Source organism: Podarcis tiliguerta (genome assembly GCF_965153285.1).
Source record: "Podarcis tiliguerta genome assembly, chromosome: 3".
NCBI lineage: Eukaryota > Metazoa > Chordata > Lepidosauria > Squamata > Lacertidae > Podarcis > Podarcis tiliguerta.
The window spans coordinates 14,749,961-14,764,056 of record NC_139536.1 but is presented as its reverse complement, the minus strand read 5'-3'; the positions used below and the strand labels follow the sequence as shown (position 1 = coordinate 14,764,056).

General features: G+C 46.1%; 1 protein-coding gene across 3 annotated transcripts in view; it reads right to left on the bottom strand.

Annotated features, from left to right (window-relative positions):
- FSHR (follicle stimulating hormone receptor) overlaps positions 1 to 13,533 on the bottom strand; it is a 95,859-nt gene extending 82,326 nt beyond the window's left edge. Inside the window, exon 1 of one of the 3 annotated variants that reach the window (XM_083432599.1) lies at positions 13,259 to 13,533. In XM_083432599.1, coding sequence (XP_083288725.1) covers positions 13,259 to 13,518 — 260 coding nt within the window. In that variant the 5' untranslated portion in view covers positions 13,519 to 13,533. The remainder of the gene's footprint in view (positions 1 to 13,258) is intronic. The other 2 variants (XM_083432600.1, XM_083432601.1) reach the window with 2 other exon arrangements.
- Between the last annotated feature and the right edge of the window lie 563 nt (positions 13,534 to 14,096).

Genomic DNA, 14,096 nt, shown 5'->3' with positions numbered 1-14,096 from the left:
AAGGTCCTCTGCGGGGCATACCAGGAGAGGCAGCCCTGTAAATACGAGGGCCCTAAGCCATATAATGCTTTTATTCTGTGAATTGATTTTATTTTGTGAACCACCCTGAGACCCGCTGGTATTGGGCGGTATGTAAATTCAATAAATAACAATAAAAATAATAATGTCTGATTGTAACCTTATTCACTGAAGAATAAATGGCATTTCGTGTCACTCTCACACGTGACCAAAAAGCAGCACCAATATGAGTGCTTTTTTTATTACGTTGATGCCAAATGTTTGAAGCTTCCGGACAGTTAAAATAAAGCACTTCTTCATGCAGTGCATGAAATTAAACCGTGGAACTCACACCCACAGGAGACCGTGATGGCTGCTAACCAGTTTGGATGGCTTTAAAGTACTGTTTTAGGGGGACAGGGGGCGGGCTGGTATGGAGGACTTGATGGTCCTGAATGGGGTAACTGTGCCCCTGAAGGACCAGGTGCGCAGCCTGGGAGTCATTTTGGACTCACAGCTGTCCATGGAGGTGCAGGTCAATTCTGTATCCAGGGCCACTATCTACCAGCTCCATCTGGTAAGCAAGCAGAGACCCTACCTGCCCGCAGACTGTCTCACCAGGGTGGTGCATGCTCTGGTTATCTCCCATTTGGACTACTGCATGTGCTCTATGTGGGGCTACCTTTGAAGGTGACTCAGAAACTGCAATTAATCCAGACTGCAGCAGCTAGACTGGTGATGGGGAGCAGCTGCCGAGACCATATAACACCTGTCCTGAAAGACCTACATTGGCTCCCAGTACGTTTCCGAGCACAATTCAAAGTGTTGGTGCTGACCTTTAATAGCCCTAAACAGCTTTGGTCCTGTATACCTGAAGGAGCGTCTCCACCCCCATCGGCACCGAGGTCCAGCGCCGAGGGCCTTCTGACGGTTCCCTCACTGCAAGAAGCAAAGCTACAGGGAACTAGGCAGGGGGCCTTCTCGGTAGTGGCACCCGCCCTGTGGAACGCCCTGCCATCAGATGTCAAAGAGATAAACAGCTACCCGACATTTAGAAGACATCTGAAGGCAGCCTTGTTCAGGGAAATTTGTAACATTTTAATATATTTTTAATCTTTGTTGGAAGCCTCCCAGAGTGGCTGGGGAAACCCAGCCAGATGGGCAGGGTATAAATAATAAATTATTATTATTATTATTATTATTATTATTATTAAAAGAAGATTGGAGAATAAGATGATGCTCTGCCTCTGTTGGTGGAGGCAGCAATGCTTCTGAATAGCATTTCTGAGAGCCACAGGAGGGGAGAGGGCTCTTGCACTCAAATGCTGCTTGTGGGGTTCCTACAGGCATCTGGTTGGCCGCGGTGAGAACAGGATGCGGGGCCAGGTGGGCCTTGGGCAAGCTCTTCTTATGCTACGTCGTCGTTTCATTTCTATTCCCCTCAGAGCTAAAATGGCCGGAGAGGTTTTAACAATCAATTCCTCTTTGTAGAGAACTCTGCAACTCTAGCTCTGTGAAGAGGTCTCCTAGCAACTCTCAAAAACCTCAACAATCTAGTTCCCATGATGCTTTGGGGGAAGCCACGGCTGTTAAAGTGGTATAGCACTGTTTTAAATGTAAGGTGCGGTTATGACAGGTGTGTGGATCCTCTGTAAGCTGCAGGGCAATGGGAACAGTGACTGGGATGTAGCTAAGGTGTTAGTCCTCACTGTCCCGACATTTACTTTATGGTCAAGTTTAGGGGTGCCCAACATGGCATCCTCCAGATGTTGCTGTACTACAACTTCCATCATTCCTGACTATTAGCCATACTGACTGGGGCTGATGGGTATTGGGAGTCCCACACTGGCTATACCTGCTGAAGGTGCCTTCATTACATATCTTTAGGCACCGGGTGAAAACATTTCTCTTCAACCAGGCATTGGGCTGGTTCACCTCCTACGGCCTTTTAAATGTGCCTCTCTCTGTGTGTGGGTGTCCACTGGTTAGTCTGGCTTTTGTTTTAGCGTGTATTTTGAGCTTTCATTCTGTGTTTTTATGTTATGAACCACCCTGTGATCCTCGGACGAAGTGTGGTATACAAATTTAATAAATAAAAGGAAAAATAAGTACAGTGGTGCCCCGCAAGACGAATGCCTCGCAAGACGGAAAACCCGCTAGACGAAAGGGTTTTCCGTTTTTCAATGCGCTTCGCAGGACGAATTTCCCTATGGGCTTGCTTCGCAAGACGAAAATGTCTTGCGATTCTTGCAATTTTTTTCGCTCCCCACCCCCTTTTTCTAAGGCACTAAGCTGCTAATAGCCTTTTAGCAGCTAATCCGCTAATCCCTTAAGCCTTTAATAGCCGCTAATAGCCGCTAAACCGCTAATAGCGCTAATCCGCTAATAGGGTTACTTCGCAAGACGAAAAAACCGCTAGACGAAGAGACTCGCGGAACGGATTCTTTTCGTCTTGCGAGGCACCACTGTACAGTGCCTAAAGAGGGCTTCTCCACTCATTTCCCACTAAGTGTGTGATAATGGCTTCAAAGAAAACAATGCTGAAAGCGGAGAATTCTGCTTGCAGAGGCATTTTCTATTTGTGTTTTCCACAACTGTTTGTTCCCCTTTTTTGCCACATTTCTGGAGCTTTCGTTTCAATCACCTTCCATGAAGTACATCGAGTCCTTGTTCCCTTACCCATTGGAGACATGAACTCCAGAATCTCTGTGTTTGAGATTACTGATAAGTTTCTGCTTTTGCAAAACCAACCGATGTTGTTGTTGTTGTTCAGCTTTACCCCAGTTAATGCTTCCATACTGAGCAGAAGGGTGTCTGTTCTTTATAACTAAGGAAAGATGGGCCGAGCTGTTTCTGGCCTGTGGCAGGTTTGCATGCGCTCATTCATAAGTCTGTTCCATCTCGTTCAAAGGAACCACACAGGAGAAGAGGAAGCTGTCTTTTGCTGAGCCAGGCCATTGGTCTTTCTGGAACAGCACTATCCACATATTGTTATGGCTTTCCAGGATTTCACACAAGGCTTTCTCACAGCCTTACCCGGAGGTGGCAAGGACCTTGTGCACACAAAGCAGATGTTCAACAACTGAGATACAGCTGAACATACAGAAAGTATCATTTTGGGGGTATGCATTCTACCCTAAAAGAGGGGCATCAGAAACTACAGCTCTACAGATGTTGAACTCTCAATTCCTATTAGCTCCAGACAGCCTGGCCAATGAATGGTCAGGGATAATGGGAGTTGTAATCCAACAACATCTGGAAGGCTGCCCACACCTGTCTTAAAGCAAGACCTAATCACTGTTTAAGGACGCGGGTGGCACTGTGGGTTAAACCACGGAGCCTAGGGCTTGCTGATCAGAAGGTCGGTGGTTCAAATCCCCGCGATGGGGTGAGCTCCCGTTGCGCGGTCCCAGCTGCTGCCAACCTAGCAGTTTGAAAGCACATCAAAGTGCAGGTAGATAAATAGGTACCACTCCAGCGGGAAGGTAAACGGCATTTCTGTGCGCTGCTCTGGTTCACCAGAAGCGGCTTAATCATGCTGGCCACATGACCTGAAAGCTGTACGCTGGCTCCCTCGGCCAATAAAGTGAGATGAGCGCCGCAACCCCAGAGTCGGCCACGACTGGACCTAAGGGTCAGGGGTCCCCTTTACCCTTTAATCACTGTTTGGGATTTGGCAAAACGATGTCAGCACTAAAAAAAATATTTTAAAAATGGACCCATTAAAATCCTCAAGTGTCCCTACTGAGAATTCCTTGAGAACAGCAGGAGGAGGGACAACAGCAGAGAAATTCAGGACAAAGGAAACAGACCATCAACTTATGGTACTCCCTGCTGCAAGGTGTGGTGGTGGCCAATGGCTGTCATGGACCGGCTGGATGCAGAAAAGGGGTGGGAGGCACCAGCTGGGGAACCCCCAAAGGAAGAAGGCTCAGAGCCAAGCAATTGGATGACGATGAGTGGTCAGAGAGAGCAGAGGGGGGAGGAGGTGTCAGAAGCTGAAAAAGTAATTGAGTTTAGCGAGCAGGGAGAGGCTGGGGCAGAGAGATGTTGAGAATCGGAGGCAGGAGAGGAAGTGGGGCAGGAGACAGAGATGAAGCAGGCTGCTGAAGAAGCCAGGGGGTCGCCCCCTCCTGCTGCAACTAGCTCCCCTCCTGTCTGGTCTCCCAGAATAGGCAGAGAAATGAAGAGGGCAGGGCAATGAGAGAAAAGACAACACAGCCTTAGGCTGCTGGGAAAGGAATCAGGGGAGGAGTCTTAGAAAGCTATGGGAAGCTATGGGGCAAGACCTACTGGGGAGAGTTGCTGTGATCAATAGGCCTGCACTGTGTTAATAGCCCCAGACCAGACTGGCTTTGTCCCTGGCTTCAATATAACAGACCCCATCAGGAAACTACTGAACCTGATCGAACACAGAAAGGCAACTAAACTCCCATTGACAATTATGTCCCTAGACATCCTCAAAGCTTTTGATTGCTTAGAGTGGAAATACATATTAGCAATACTAACTAACATGAAATTTGGCCCCAACTTCCTACAAATCCTCAAACAAATATACTCCCAAGCCTCAGCAAAATGCAGAGCTAACAATATGGATTCTAATACTATAGCTATCCAAAGAGGCACGAAACAAGGATGCCCACTGTCTCCCTTCTTATTTATCCTGGCTCTGGAACCCTTAGCAATCCGAATCCGAGCAGCCACAGACATCAAGGGAGTGGAAATAAAAGGCAGAACCTATAAACTAGGGCTCTTTGCGTATGACCTAATGGTCACAACACCAGACCCCATAAGCACAGTAACCTCCCTAATCAGAGAACTCAACATATTTGCAATGGTGTCGGGCCTACAGGTAACTTTTACAAAGTCAGAAGCTATGTGCTTCAACACCCCTCGTCACACCCAAAAAGAACTCACTAAGGTCACCAAAATAGGCCTGCACTGTTTGGGATTCTTTGAATAAAGAGTTAACTTCAATGAGACAAGTGTTTTTTTAATTGCTGGCCGGCTCCTGGCTCCGGCTCCTGACGACGGGTTTAAAAGGGAACCCATGGATGAGAGGTCGAATGGCCGTTGGCCATGAAAGTACCAAGCGCAGAGGCTTTGTGGCACTGACTGAATATCTGGGGACTGGGGGGGGGGGCGTGAGGGGCCACACAAGCAGCAAGGAAAGATGATACATCCCTTGATATATCTTTCCAGAATCATCCTAACTGGCTACTCTTGAAAAGAGGGGGACCGACTGATTTATCACAGTTCTACACTGCCCCTTAATTAAACATTTCCAGGGTAATTTACAATAATCCATAAAACAGCAGCCCTCAATAACGCAGTTGACGATCGGCAAGGATTCCCGTTCCTAACCACAAATCCTAGCTTTAAAAGAAAGTGAGCGGGCAATTTGGCACAAGATCCCGATGTATAAAATAACATGCTATACTAAAAGGGGAGAGGGAGGGAAGGAACTTTCGATAAGCTAAAAGACTTGTTAAACCTGTGGTAGAAGTTTATTTGTTTTTTATTGGCGCAATGAAACAAATTGTACGGCAAGCTGTTTTGGAGGTAATTTAAGGCAAAATTGAGCAGAGAAAGTTACATTGTAATTGTGCAAATTATGTATAACCATAAACTGTACATAAATGGCGCTAACTATAGCAGCCTCTGGAATATTCACAATGATTTCTAAGTCCCCCCCCCCTTGCTCTCCTTTATTTACTCACCAGTTTAAACTATTTTCTTCTTTGTTAACACAAAAATGTCTGCATTTTTTAAAAAAATGAAAAAAAACAAACATACAAACACATCCATGAAAACTATGTAGCCAGTAGCAGTAAAGGGCAGAGCTAAAAAGAAAACAAGGAGACACCTCTAGTGAATAGTCTGATGGAGTTGAGAAGCTTACCTGACCCCCTGGCAGGTGAGTTGCTGGAGAGGAAGATGGGAGGACAGCATGGTGTCCATGCATGGACCAGCAGGAGAATCAGATTGCCTCCATTGGTGCTTTGCACTGAGCTGACCTCCTGGCCGCCTTGCCCCTCCCACTCCCAGTAAGAAGCAGCCAATTACCTGCCAGGAGGTCAGGTAAGTGCCTCCGGCCCACCCCACTGTGTGCTATTGCCAGCCACAATGGAGATACAGAATGTCTCCCAGCCAGACTGGGACTAAGAGCCATTTGGCTTCTCTGCTCATCCATCTATTGCCATTCCGGGTGGCTTCATTAGAGGGAGAGAAGCAAGACAGGAAAGCACTGTCCAATGGCCTGCCTAGGACCACCTGACATTCAGCTCCTCCCCTCTTGTTATGTACTGAGTTGAATAGGATCCAAAATGCAGCAGTCTGATTGGTCCTAGAACAATAGGATTCAGAATGCAGCAGTCTAATTGACCCTAGAACAATAGGATTCAGAATGCAGCAGTCTGATTGGTCCACAGGAGCCACCCAATCCAGCTCCAGGTGGAAGTGAATCCGCAACCTGATTGGCCTACAGGTAAATCCCGGAATTAGCCAATCACGTGGGGCCCATTGTGTAAATAATGTATATAAAGCAGACATTCGGGGGGGGGGGGTTGCCATTCCTCCTCACGACTATGAGCTGAATAAAGAGCATGAAATCCACTCTCGATTCGGAGTATATTTCACCTCTCTAGTGGTGATTGGAGGAAACAGTGAAGAGCTGTGCTTTCTGCTTTGTAAACCGTAGTCAGGGCTATTCAGTTTGAAAGATAGGGTGGAAATAAGATCAGGGTCAACTGTTTTGGCCGAGATTTTTCAGCCTCAGATAGCTACAATTCCCAGAGTGAGTTAACAGTCAATCCTGCTTCCTAGGGAACTCTGGAAATTGCAGCTCTGTGAGAGGGAATGGGGTGTCTTAGCAACTCTCAGCACCCTTAACAAACTACAGCTCCCAGAATTCTTTAATTCTTTAAAAGAGGAGCTGACCTCCTCTTTTAACCTCTTTTAACCTGCGGCATCTACCTGGCATGCTGAATGTCTCAGATTTAATCCCCAGATCTCCAGGGATCCCCTGCCTGTAACCCCAGAGAGATGCTGTCAGTCTTTGGAGACAATACATCCTGAGCTACATGGACCAATTATCTGACTCGGTAGAGCAGCTTCTTTTGTTCAATCTCATTGCTTTCTTCAACAGTATTAAAATAATATTAAACACTGATTAAATCTGGACCCACAATCATGGCCAGGATTCAATTCACAGATAGCGAAATTGTGTTCTCCAAAATATTCGCTAAATATTTGTTGAGTATATCTGTATTAAGTTCTGTGGCCTACAAATAAAGTCTTCTGAAGGCGATCCAAAACTCATGCCACCCAGAAACTTCCAGTTTCACATGTTCAGCTCCGCATGCTTGATTTACAGACTTTTCGGGAAATATTTGGAATATTTTAGTAAGGCCTTGGTTGGTAAATAGGTATGCATTGGTGAATCAGACTTGTGCGGAATTCAGTTAAACAAAACTTATCCACGTCTGTATTTTATGTCTGAAAGAACTGGAGGCAGAAACAATTGAGCAAAACTGCTTGTAAAAAATGTCTGGGTGGTTAATTTCAATCTTTCAGTACACAACTCGCTTTAAGGATGTAATTATGGTTTATGTTACCCACCTCCTTTACTCTTGATGAGAATAAAGTTTGGGGGTTTGTGAAAGAAAAGGATGTACCATCAACAAGACAGCAGATTTTTGAGGACAGTTACCCCAAGATAAAACTTGGCAAGCAAAACAATTAACACCGGAGACAATCCATTCAAACTTTTTGTTTAGGCGTCTCAGCTTTTCTGTCTAGACTCAATAGCTGCTGGATAGGAAACACTGGCAATCTTTATGCTGCAACCTTGATAGCTTGTGAAATTCATAAGATTATTTCAGATGAAGGAGGGCGAGGAACTCATTTAACCTCAACTGCTTTCTCTTCTAACCAGTGCTATTTTTCTAGAAGAAGAGGTGCTGAAGTTCACCATGAACCTCCCCCTTGTTCTCTTAGAACAGGGGTCTGCAACCTTTAAGACAAAAAGAGCCACTTGGACCCGTTTCCGAAGGAAAAAAAAACTGGGAGCCGCAAAACTCGTCATTATAAAAATAACTTTTTAAATCACTTTTTTCTTATTTCTTTGTTTGACCCCTCAGAATTACTCCTCCTCATAGAAATAAACGTTAAATTAACAAGTTAACTTTTGTGTGTGTGTGTGTTCTTCACTCCCCTTCAAAACAGCGTACATGCCCCCTTTCAATGCAGTGACCAGCGTACATGCCCCTTACAATGTAGCGGGCAGGTGGGTGGGAAGGTGACGTTGGGACGGTGCGTAACTAATGCACGCACCGCCCCCATGCGACGTCACAGCCAGTACAGTGCCCGCCACAGTGGGGAGTGTCGGGGCGCACAATGCGCCTCCTCCCCTCGCTAGTATCTGCCCCGGAGCCGCAGCAAAGGTGTAAAAGAGCCACATGCGGCTCTGGAGCCATGGGTTGCAGACCCTTGTCTTAGAATGACAATGGTGCCCACCTGAGAGGTGCTGGAGCTGAGCTCCGGTGAGCTCTGGCTGAAAAAATATATCTCTCTCTGCTTCTAACTTCAATAAAGATACCATGCCCAGAGCCAGACTTACCCATGTAAAACTTGCATAACGTTTTCTTCAATCATTGCCAGTCAAAGCAAAGGAATGGCATGGAGTGTGCAGGGACAAGGGCGATGGGTGGGAGGGAGGAAACAACTTGCTTCATGGATCATGGAAGATACACATAGCCTTATGATGATCTCATTGAGGACTAGGGGGACGAGGGGTTAAAATTTGCTTAATTCAATTTCCTGCATGGAGATCACTTGTGTACATGTAGGAAATTACATGTACAGTGGTACCTCAGGTTACATACGCTTCAGGTTACATACGCTTCAGGTTGCAGACTCTGCTCACCCAGAAATAGTACCTCAGGTTAAGAACTTTGCTTCAGGATAAGAACAGAAATCGGGTTCCAGCAGCGCGGCAGCAGCAGGAGGCCCCATTAGCTAAAGTGGTGCTTCAGGTTAAGAACAGTTTCAGGTTAAGTACAGACCTCCGGAACAAATTAAGTACTTAACCTGAGGTACCACTGTATTCTTCTTGGAAGCTAAGCAGGGTCTGACCTGGTTAGTACGTGGATGGGACACCCAATCAGCAATTCTTAAGGGGTTTTTTTGCATTTTCCTCCCATCATTCCTCTCAAGAAGCTGTGATCTTTGCAGCCCCTTTTCCATTCTAACTTCACAACAACCCTTCAAGGTTGGCTAGAATAAGTGTGAATGGCCTACAGTCACTTAGTATGCTTTGTGGCTGAACAGGTGCTTTCAACCAGCTCTGTCTAATTTTTTTGTATTTAATTTTTTTTTAATTGGTAAGTAGTACCTTTACCTTTTAGAATTTCTGAAGCACCCACCTAGCAATCAGCAGCATGACATTTCGCAATGTTCAGCATGGTGAGGTGGTTAAAGTGTCTAACTAGGACTAGGAAGTAAAAGGTAAAGGTAAAGGGACCCCTGACCATTAGGCTCAGTCGTGGATGACTCTGGGGTTGCGGTGTTCATCTCGCTTTACTGGCCGAGGGAGCCGGCGTACAGCTTCCGGGTCATGTGGCCAGCATGACTAAGCTGCTTCTGGCGACCCAGAGCAGTGCACGAAAATGCTGTTTACCTTCCCGCCGGAGCAGTACCTATTTATCTACTTGCACTTTGACTTGCTTTCGAACTGCTAGGTTGGCAGGAGCAGGGACCGAGCAACGGGAGCTCACCCCGTTGCGTGATTCGAACCGCCGACCTTCTGATCGGCAAGTCCTAGGCTCAGTGGTTTAACCCACAGCGCCATCCGCATCCCCAGGACTGTGGAAGACCAGGGCTCAAATCCCCATTGTGCCTGAAATCTCGCTGAGTGACATTGGACCAGTCACCAGCTGTCAGGTTAACCTTTATCACAGGATTGTTATGAAAATAATGTGGAGTTGGGAAGAACCATTTTCAGCAGACTGAGTCCCTTGGAGAAATGGTGGGATGAAATTTTCAGAATAACATAATAACCAGATACATCTCAACGGGTGAGGTGAAGCCACAATGCTAGCTTCCTAACAGGAAGGAGAGGGGCAGGGGTAAATGGGCAGGGGTGGTTAAAGTGGCGCAAATTCAGTGGCACCAAACTGGCTGCAGTAGGACATTTTCACTGCATGAACCTCCCTGCCACCTCTCTCCAGGTAAGCAACAGGTGACGTGCCTGCTGGGAAGCTTGTGAAGTGAGTCGACCCCAGCTGGCAAACCACTTCTGATAATGGCAAGTTCTCAGTCTCTCAGAAGAAGGCATTGTCCCAACAATTATAAAAGCCAAACAAAAGTTTTTTGCTCAATATTTTGGCACAGGAATACTTCGCCTATTAGGGGGTTGATTAATGGCCGCTTTTTTATCTCTTTCCTGCTTCCATCTGCCTTTCTTCCAATTTTGGATTGTTGAGTGATTAGTTTCACAGAGGAACAGATGAGAGGAACAGATGAGAAGAACAAATGTTACCAAAAGAGGGTGGGGGAGTTGCCATTGAAATTTAGCCTAAAACACAATTGGAAGCAACTCTGGAGGTTCCTCTTTAGGTGAAGAATCTAAAGAGTTTTAGAAGATAATTACAACTGAAATCTCTTCAAAGACGCGGGGTGATTCTGCTTAAGTCTCGATGGGAGGAAGCCATTATGGAGTTGCTGGACTCCAATGCTCCTCTGCCTATGGTCATGGGACTTGTAGTCCAACAACATCTGCAGGGCTCCATGTTGGCTACTGGCCTAACGGTTAGAGGCTAGAGTCTAACCAGATCATGCCTAGGACAAAATGTGAAGTGAATTTGTGGGTCCTTTGTGCAATAGAAAATATGAGAATGTGGTGTGAAATTTTGTGGACAAGCGAAACATGGTTAAGAAGAGGCACTAGGTTCACATGTAATGCCAAGCTATAGATAAACAAGCAAAGGTTCGTAAGCCAACAACAAACCATGACTTCAGATCATGGTATGCTGGCAGTTAACAAACCATAATTAAGCCATTGGGCAACGTTCACACATAGCACGAAGCCATGGTTTAGTAAACCGAGATTTAATAAACAACGGCTTAGTGTTATGTGTGAACTGGGCCAGTACCATTTCTAGGAAGAGTATGTCCATTGAAAAGAGCATTTTGGTGCCATTCAACATGCTATGGGGGCTACGCATTATGTCCAGAAATCTCTCCCCTGTGTGACAGGCCTTGGAATGCACAGTGACATAACTTCCTGAGGTTTTTTTTTTTTTTTTTTTTGCCAAGTTCTCTCAGTGAAATGTTAAACCTATATATGGGACGTACTACTTCAGATTTAGCAGATTTTACTGAATGCTGCTGCTTACAGGCATTCCTGTCCTGCCCCTCCTGCGGTATAAAGTGGTACAGCCCAGAAACATGTCTACCAAGAAATGCAAGTTCTCTCCAGGCATTCCAAAAAGGGGAAAGTGAGGAGAACAGCAGGGACAAGCACGCCTGTCCACCATCAACATTTCCATCACCTTCCATCTTGGGGCAGGTGACTGCCTGCAGCTGGGAGCCTCTGGTACCTGTGCAGGTTCTCTGTGCTCCCTTCCCCTTTGCCCCCCTCAACAGGTACACTTTCCCAATAATATGAAACACCTTCAAGAAAGTTAATGTTGCTATCTGATCTCCGAAAAATGAACTATTGTCTCTGCCCTTACTTGCAATGGAGAAATAACTTACACAGGATAAATAATTTTGTCAGATTTCATCTGATCCATGTCTGCTATGTTCTCTCTTTCTTTCAAAACCAACACAAAGGCCAATTCCCAAAGTAATTTAACAGCTGTTTTTTCACCCCAGGGAACTCTGGGAGGAGAATAGAGAACTCTCAGCACCCTTAACAAACCACACTTCCCAGGAGAGAAGCTATGACTGTTAAAGTGGCATAAGAGTGCTTTAAATGCATCGTGTGGCCACATAGAAATTCCGTAAATTATACCTTTGTTGTGCATAACCGCATTGAGGTTTGCTGCTGAAAACAAATTTTGCTGAGATCTTATGCCTGAGGAAGAATCTGCACATGCTCTATGCTCTTTCCCTTAGAAAGACCCCGACAACCCCTCCTCATTTAACCACCTTGACATGTGCAACAATGCTTTGCAATGATGCTTAAGTGATGTGGTCTACTAAGGCACAGGTGGGGAAACTGTGACCTTCCAGATCTCAGACTTCAGCTCACATTGGCCTCATCCAGCATGGCAAAGTTCAGGGACGATGGGAGCTGTAATCCAGGAATATCTTGGAGGACCACAGGTTCCCCATCCTTGGTGTCAACTCCTCTCAAACCTTCATGGAGACAGGGACAATTGTAGGGCCCCTTACTGGACCAAATCCTTGCTATGTATCTTTGGTGCATAGGGTGAGAATCTGCCATTTGTGCTTCAGCAAGAAGAAACCCCACAATTTTATTCCAGCAAGGACACCGTTAAGTATTGGTGGTAATCTCTGTGTTACAGAGCTGCCGAAACATCTGATAAAGAACACTGCCTGTGTCAGTCCCCGAGAAATAAATGGGAACTTCAAGAAACTGCCTTGTAATTGAGAAATCCAACAGTCAGCTGTCTTCATTTATTCTCATTAGAGCTTCTTGTTCCATTTCATCCTATAAGGACCAATTTCCCACTTTTTAAAAATTTAAAAGAAAACCATCCTTATCTAGGACTCCCCCTCACATGCCCCCTCCACTTTTAGGAAACTTCGCAAAGTACTGTGCAATCATGATCCAAACCACCAACTTCTTTGCAAAGGAGAAAAGTTCTCAGCGGAGAAGATAGGAGCTAGTTGCTACAACGCTCCAATTGAAAAGTTTGCCAGATTTTCCCCGGATAAGTTGTGCTGCTTTTCAGCAGATGGACTTTTCCTTTGTTCAGTTTCAGCTGTGTTCAAGCAAGGTTTTTTTGTTTTGGAGAAAACGCCAAGCGCTTAATATCGTAAATTACTTTGGAAACCCCCACTGCTGTGGGAAACTCCGACTGAAACTTTTTTGCGCAGGCAAATTATCTCTCTCCAACGCTTGCAAACTGCCTTTGAGGAGGATTGCCGTGGTCCCAGAAGAACCAGCGATCCCTCCCTCTGAAAATCCTCCGGAAAGAGTGAACCCAATTTATCAAAGGAGGAGATAATCTCCAGAGACCAAAGCAAAAAGGTCTGCCGCAGAGTTCTTTTGGTTGCCCAATTTACTCACAGTTCCGTGGCGTTCCTGGGGATGTCCGGCGGCACTTGGGTCACCTTGCTATCCTGGCAGGTGAACATCAAGTTGTCCAAGAATTGACAGGTGGGATGCCCGGAGCCAGACCCCAAGAGGAGAAGCAGGCAGAAGCAGGCAGAAGGGAACAGAGCCATGCTTGCCTCCGCAATGCCCTCTCTCCCGGCCACTGAAAGAGAAGCTCCTCCTGCCTCACTCCTTCCACCGAGGCACCGCCTTAATGGGCAGTGGTGAGTCATTTGACACCCAAGGAAGGTCTTCTGCATGTCAGGGGTGGGCCAGAAGGTAGATCTGCAGTCAATATGAGTGATTTGCAGCAAGGTTTACTCGCTCCCCAATTGTTTGAGTAAACAGCAACATAACATCAGGGAAGGGCTGTAGTTCAGTGGCAAAGCACATAGGTGGACTGATTGATTGGCTGATTGTATTTACTGTACTTTTCCGTGTATAAGATGATTTTTTAATTATAAAATAATGTAAAAGAATTGGGGTTGTCTTATACACAGATAGTTCAGAGACGGGCAAGCAGGAGATTGTCAATGACGATTGGGTGGGTGATTGGTGGCTGTGTCAAGGGCTGGTGTCGATTGGCTGTTGCTTTGTCAATTGGGCGGGTGATTGGTGGCTGTGTGAAGGCCTGCTGTTGATTGGCTGCCGCTGCAGCAATTGGGTGTGATTGGGAGATGGTTGGTGGCTTTGGTGACATGTGCGATTTGCAGTGTCAGTCAGGAGGCTGAGTGGTTTTTGGCAATCACCCCCCCCCAAAAGCTCAACAACTCTGGGCAATCTCCCCCCATTATCTTAATTTGGGGTCCCC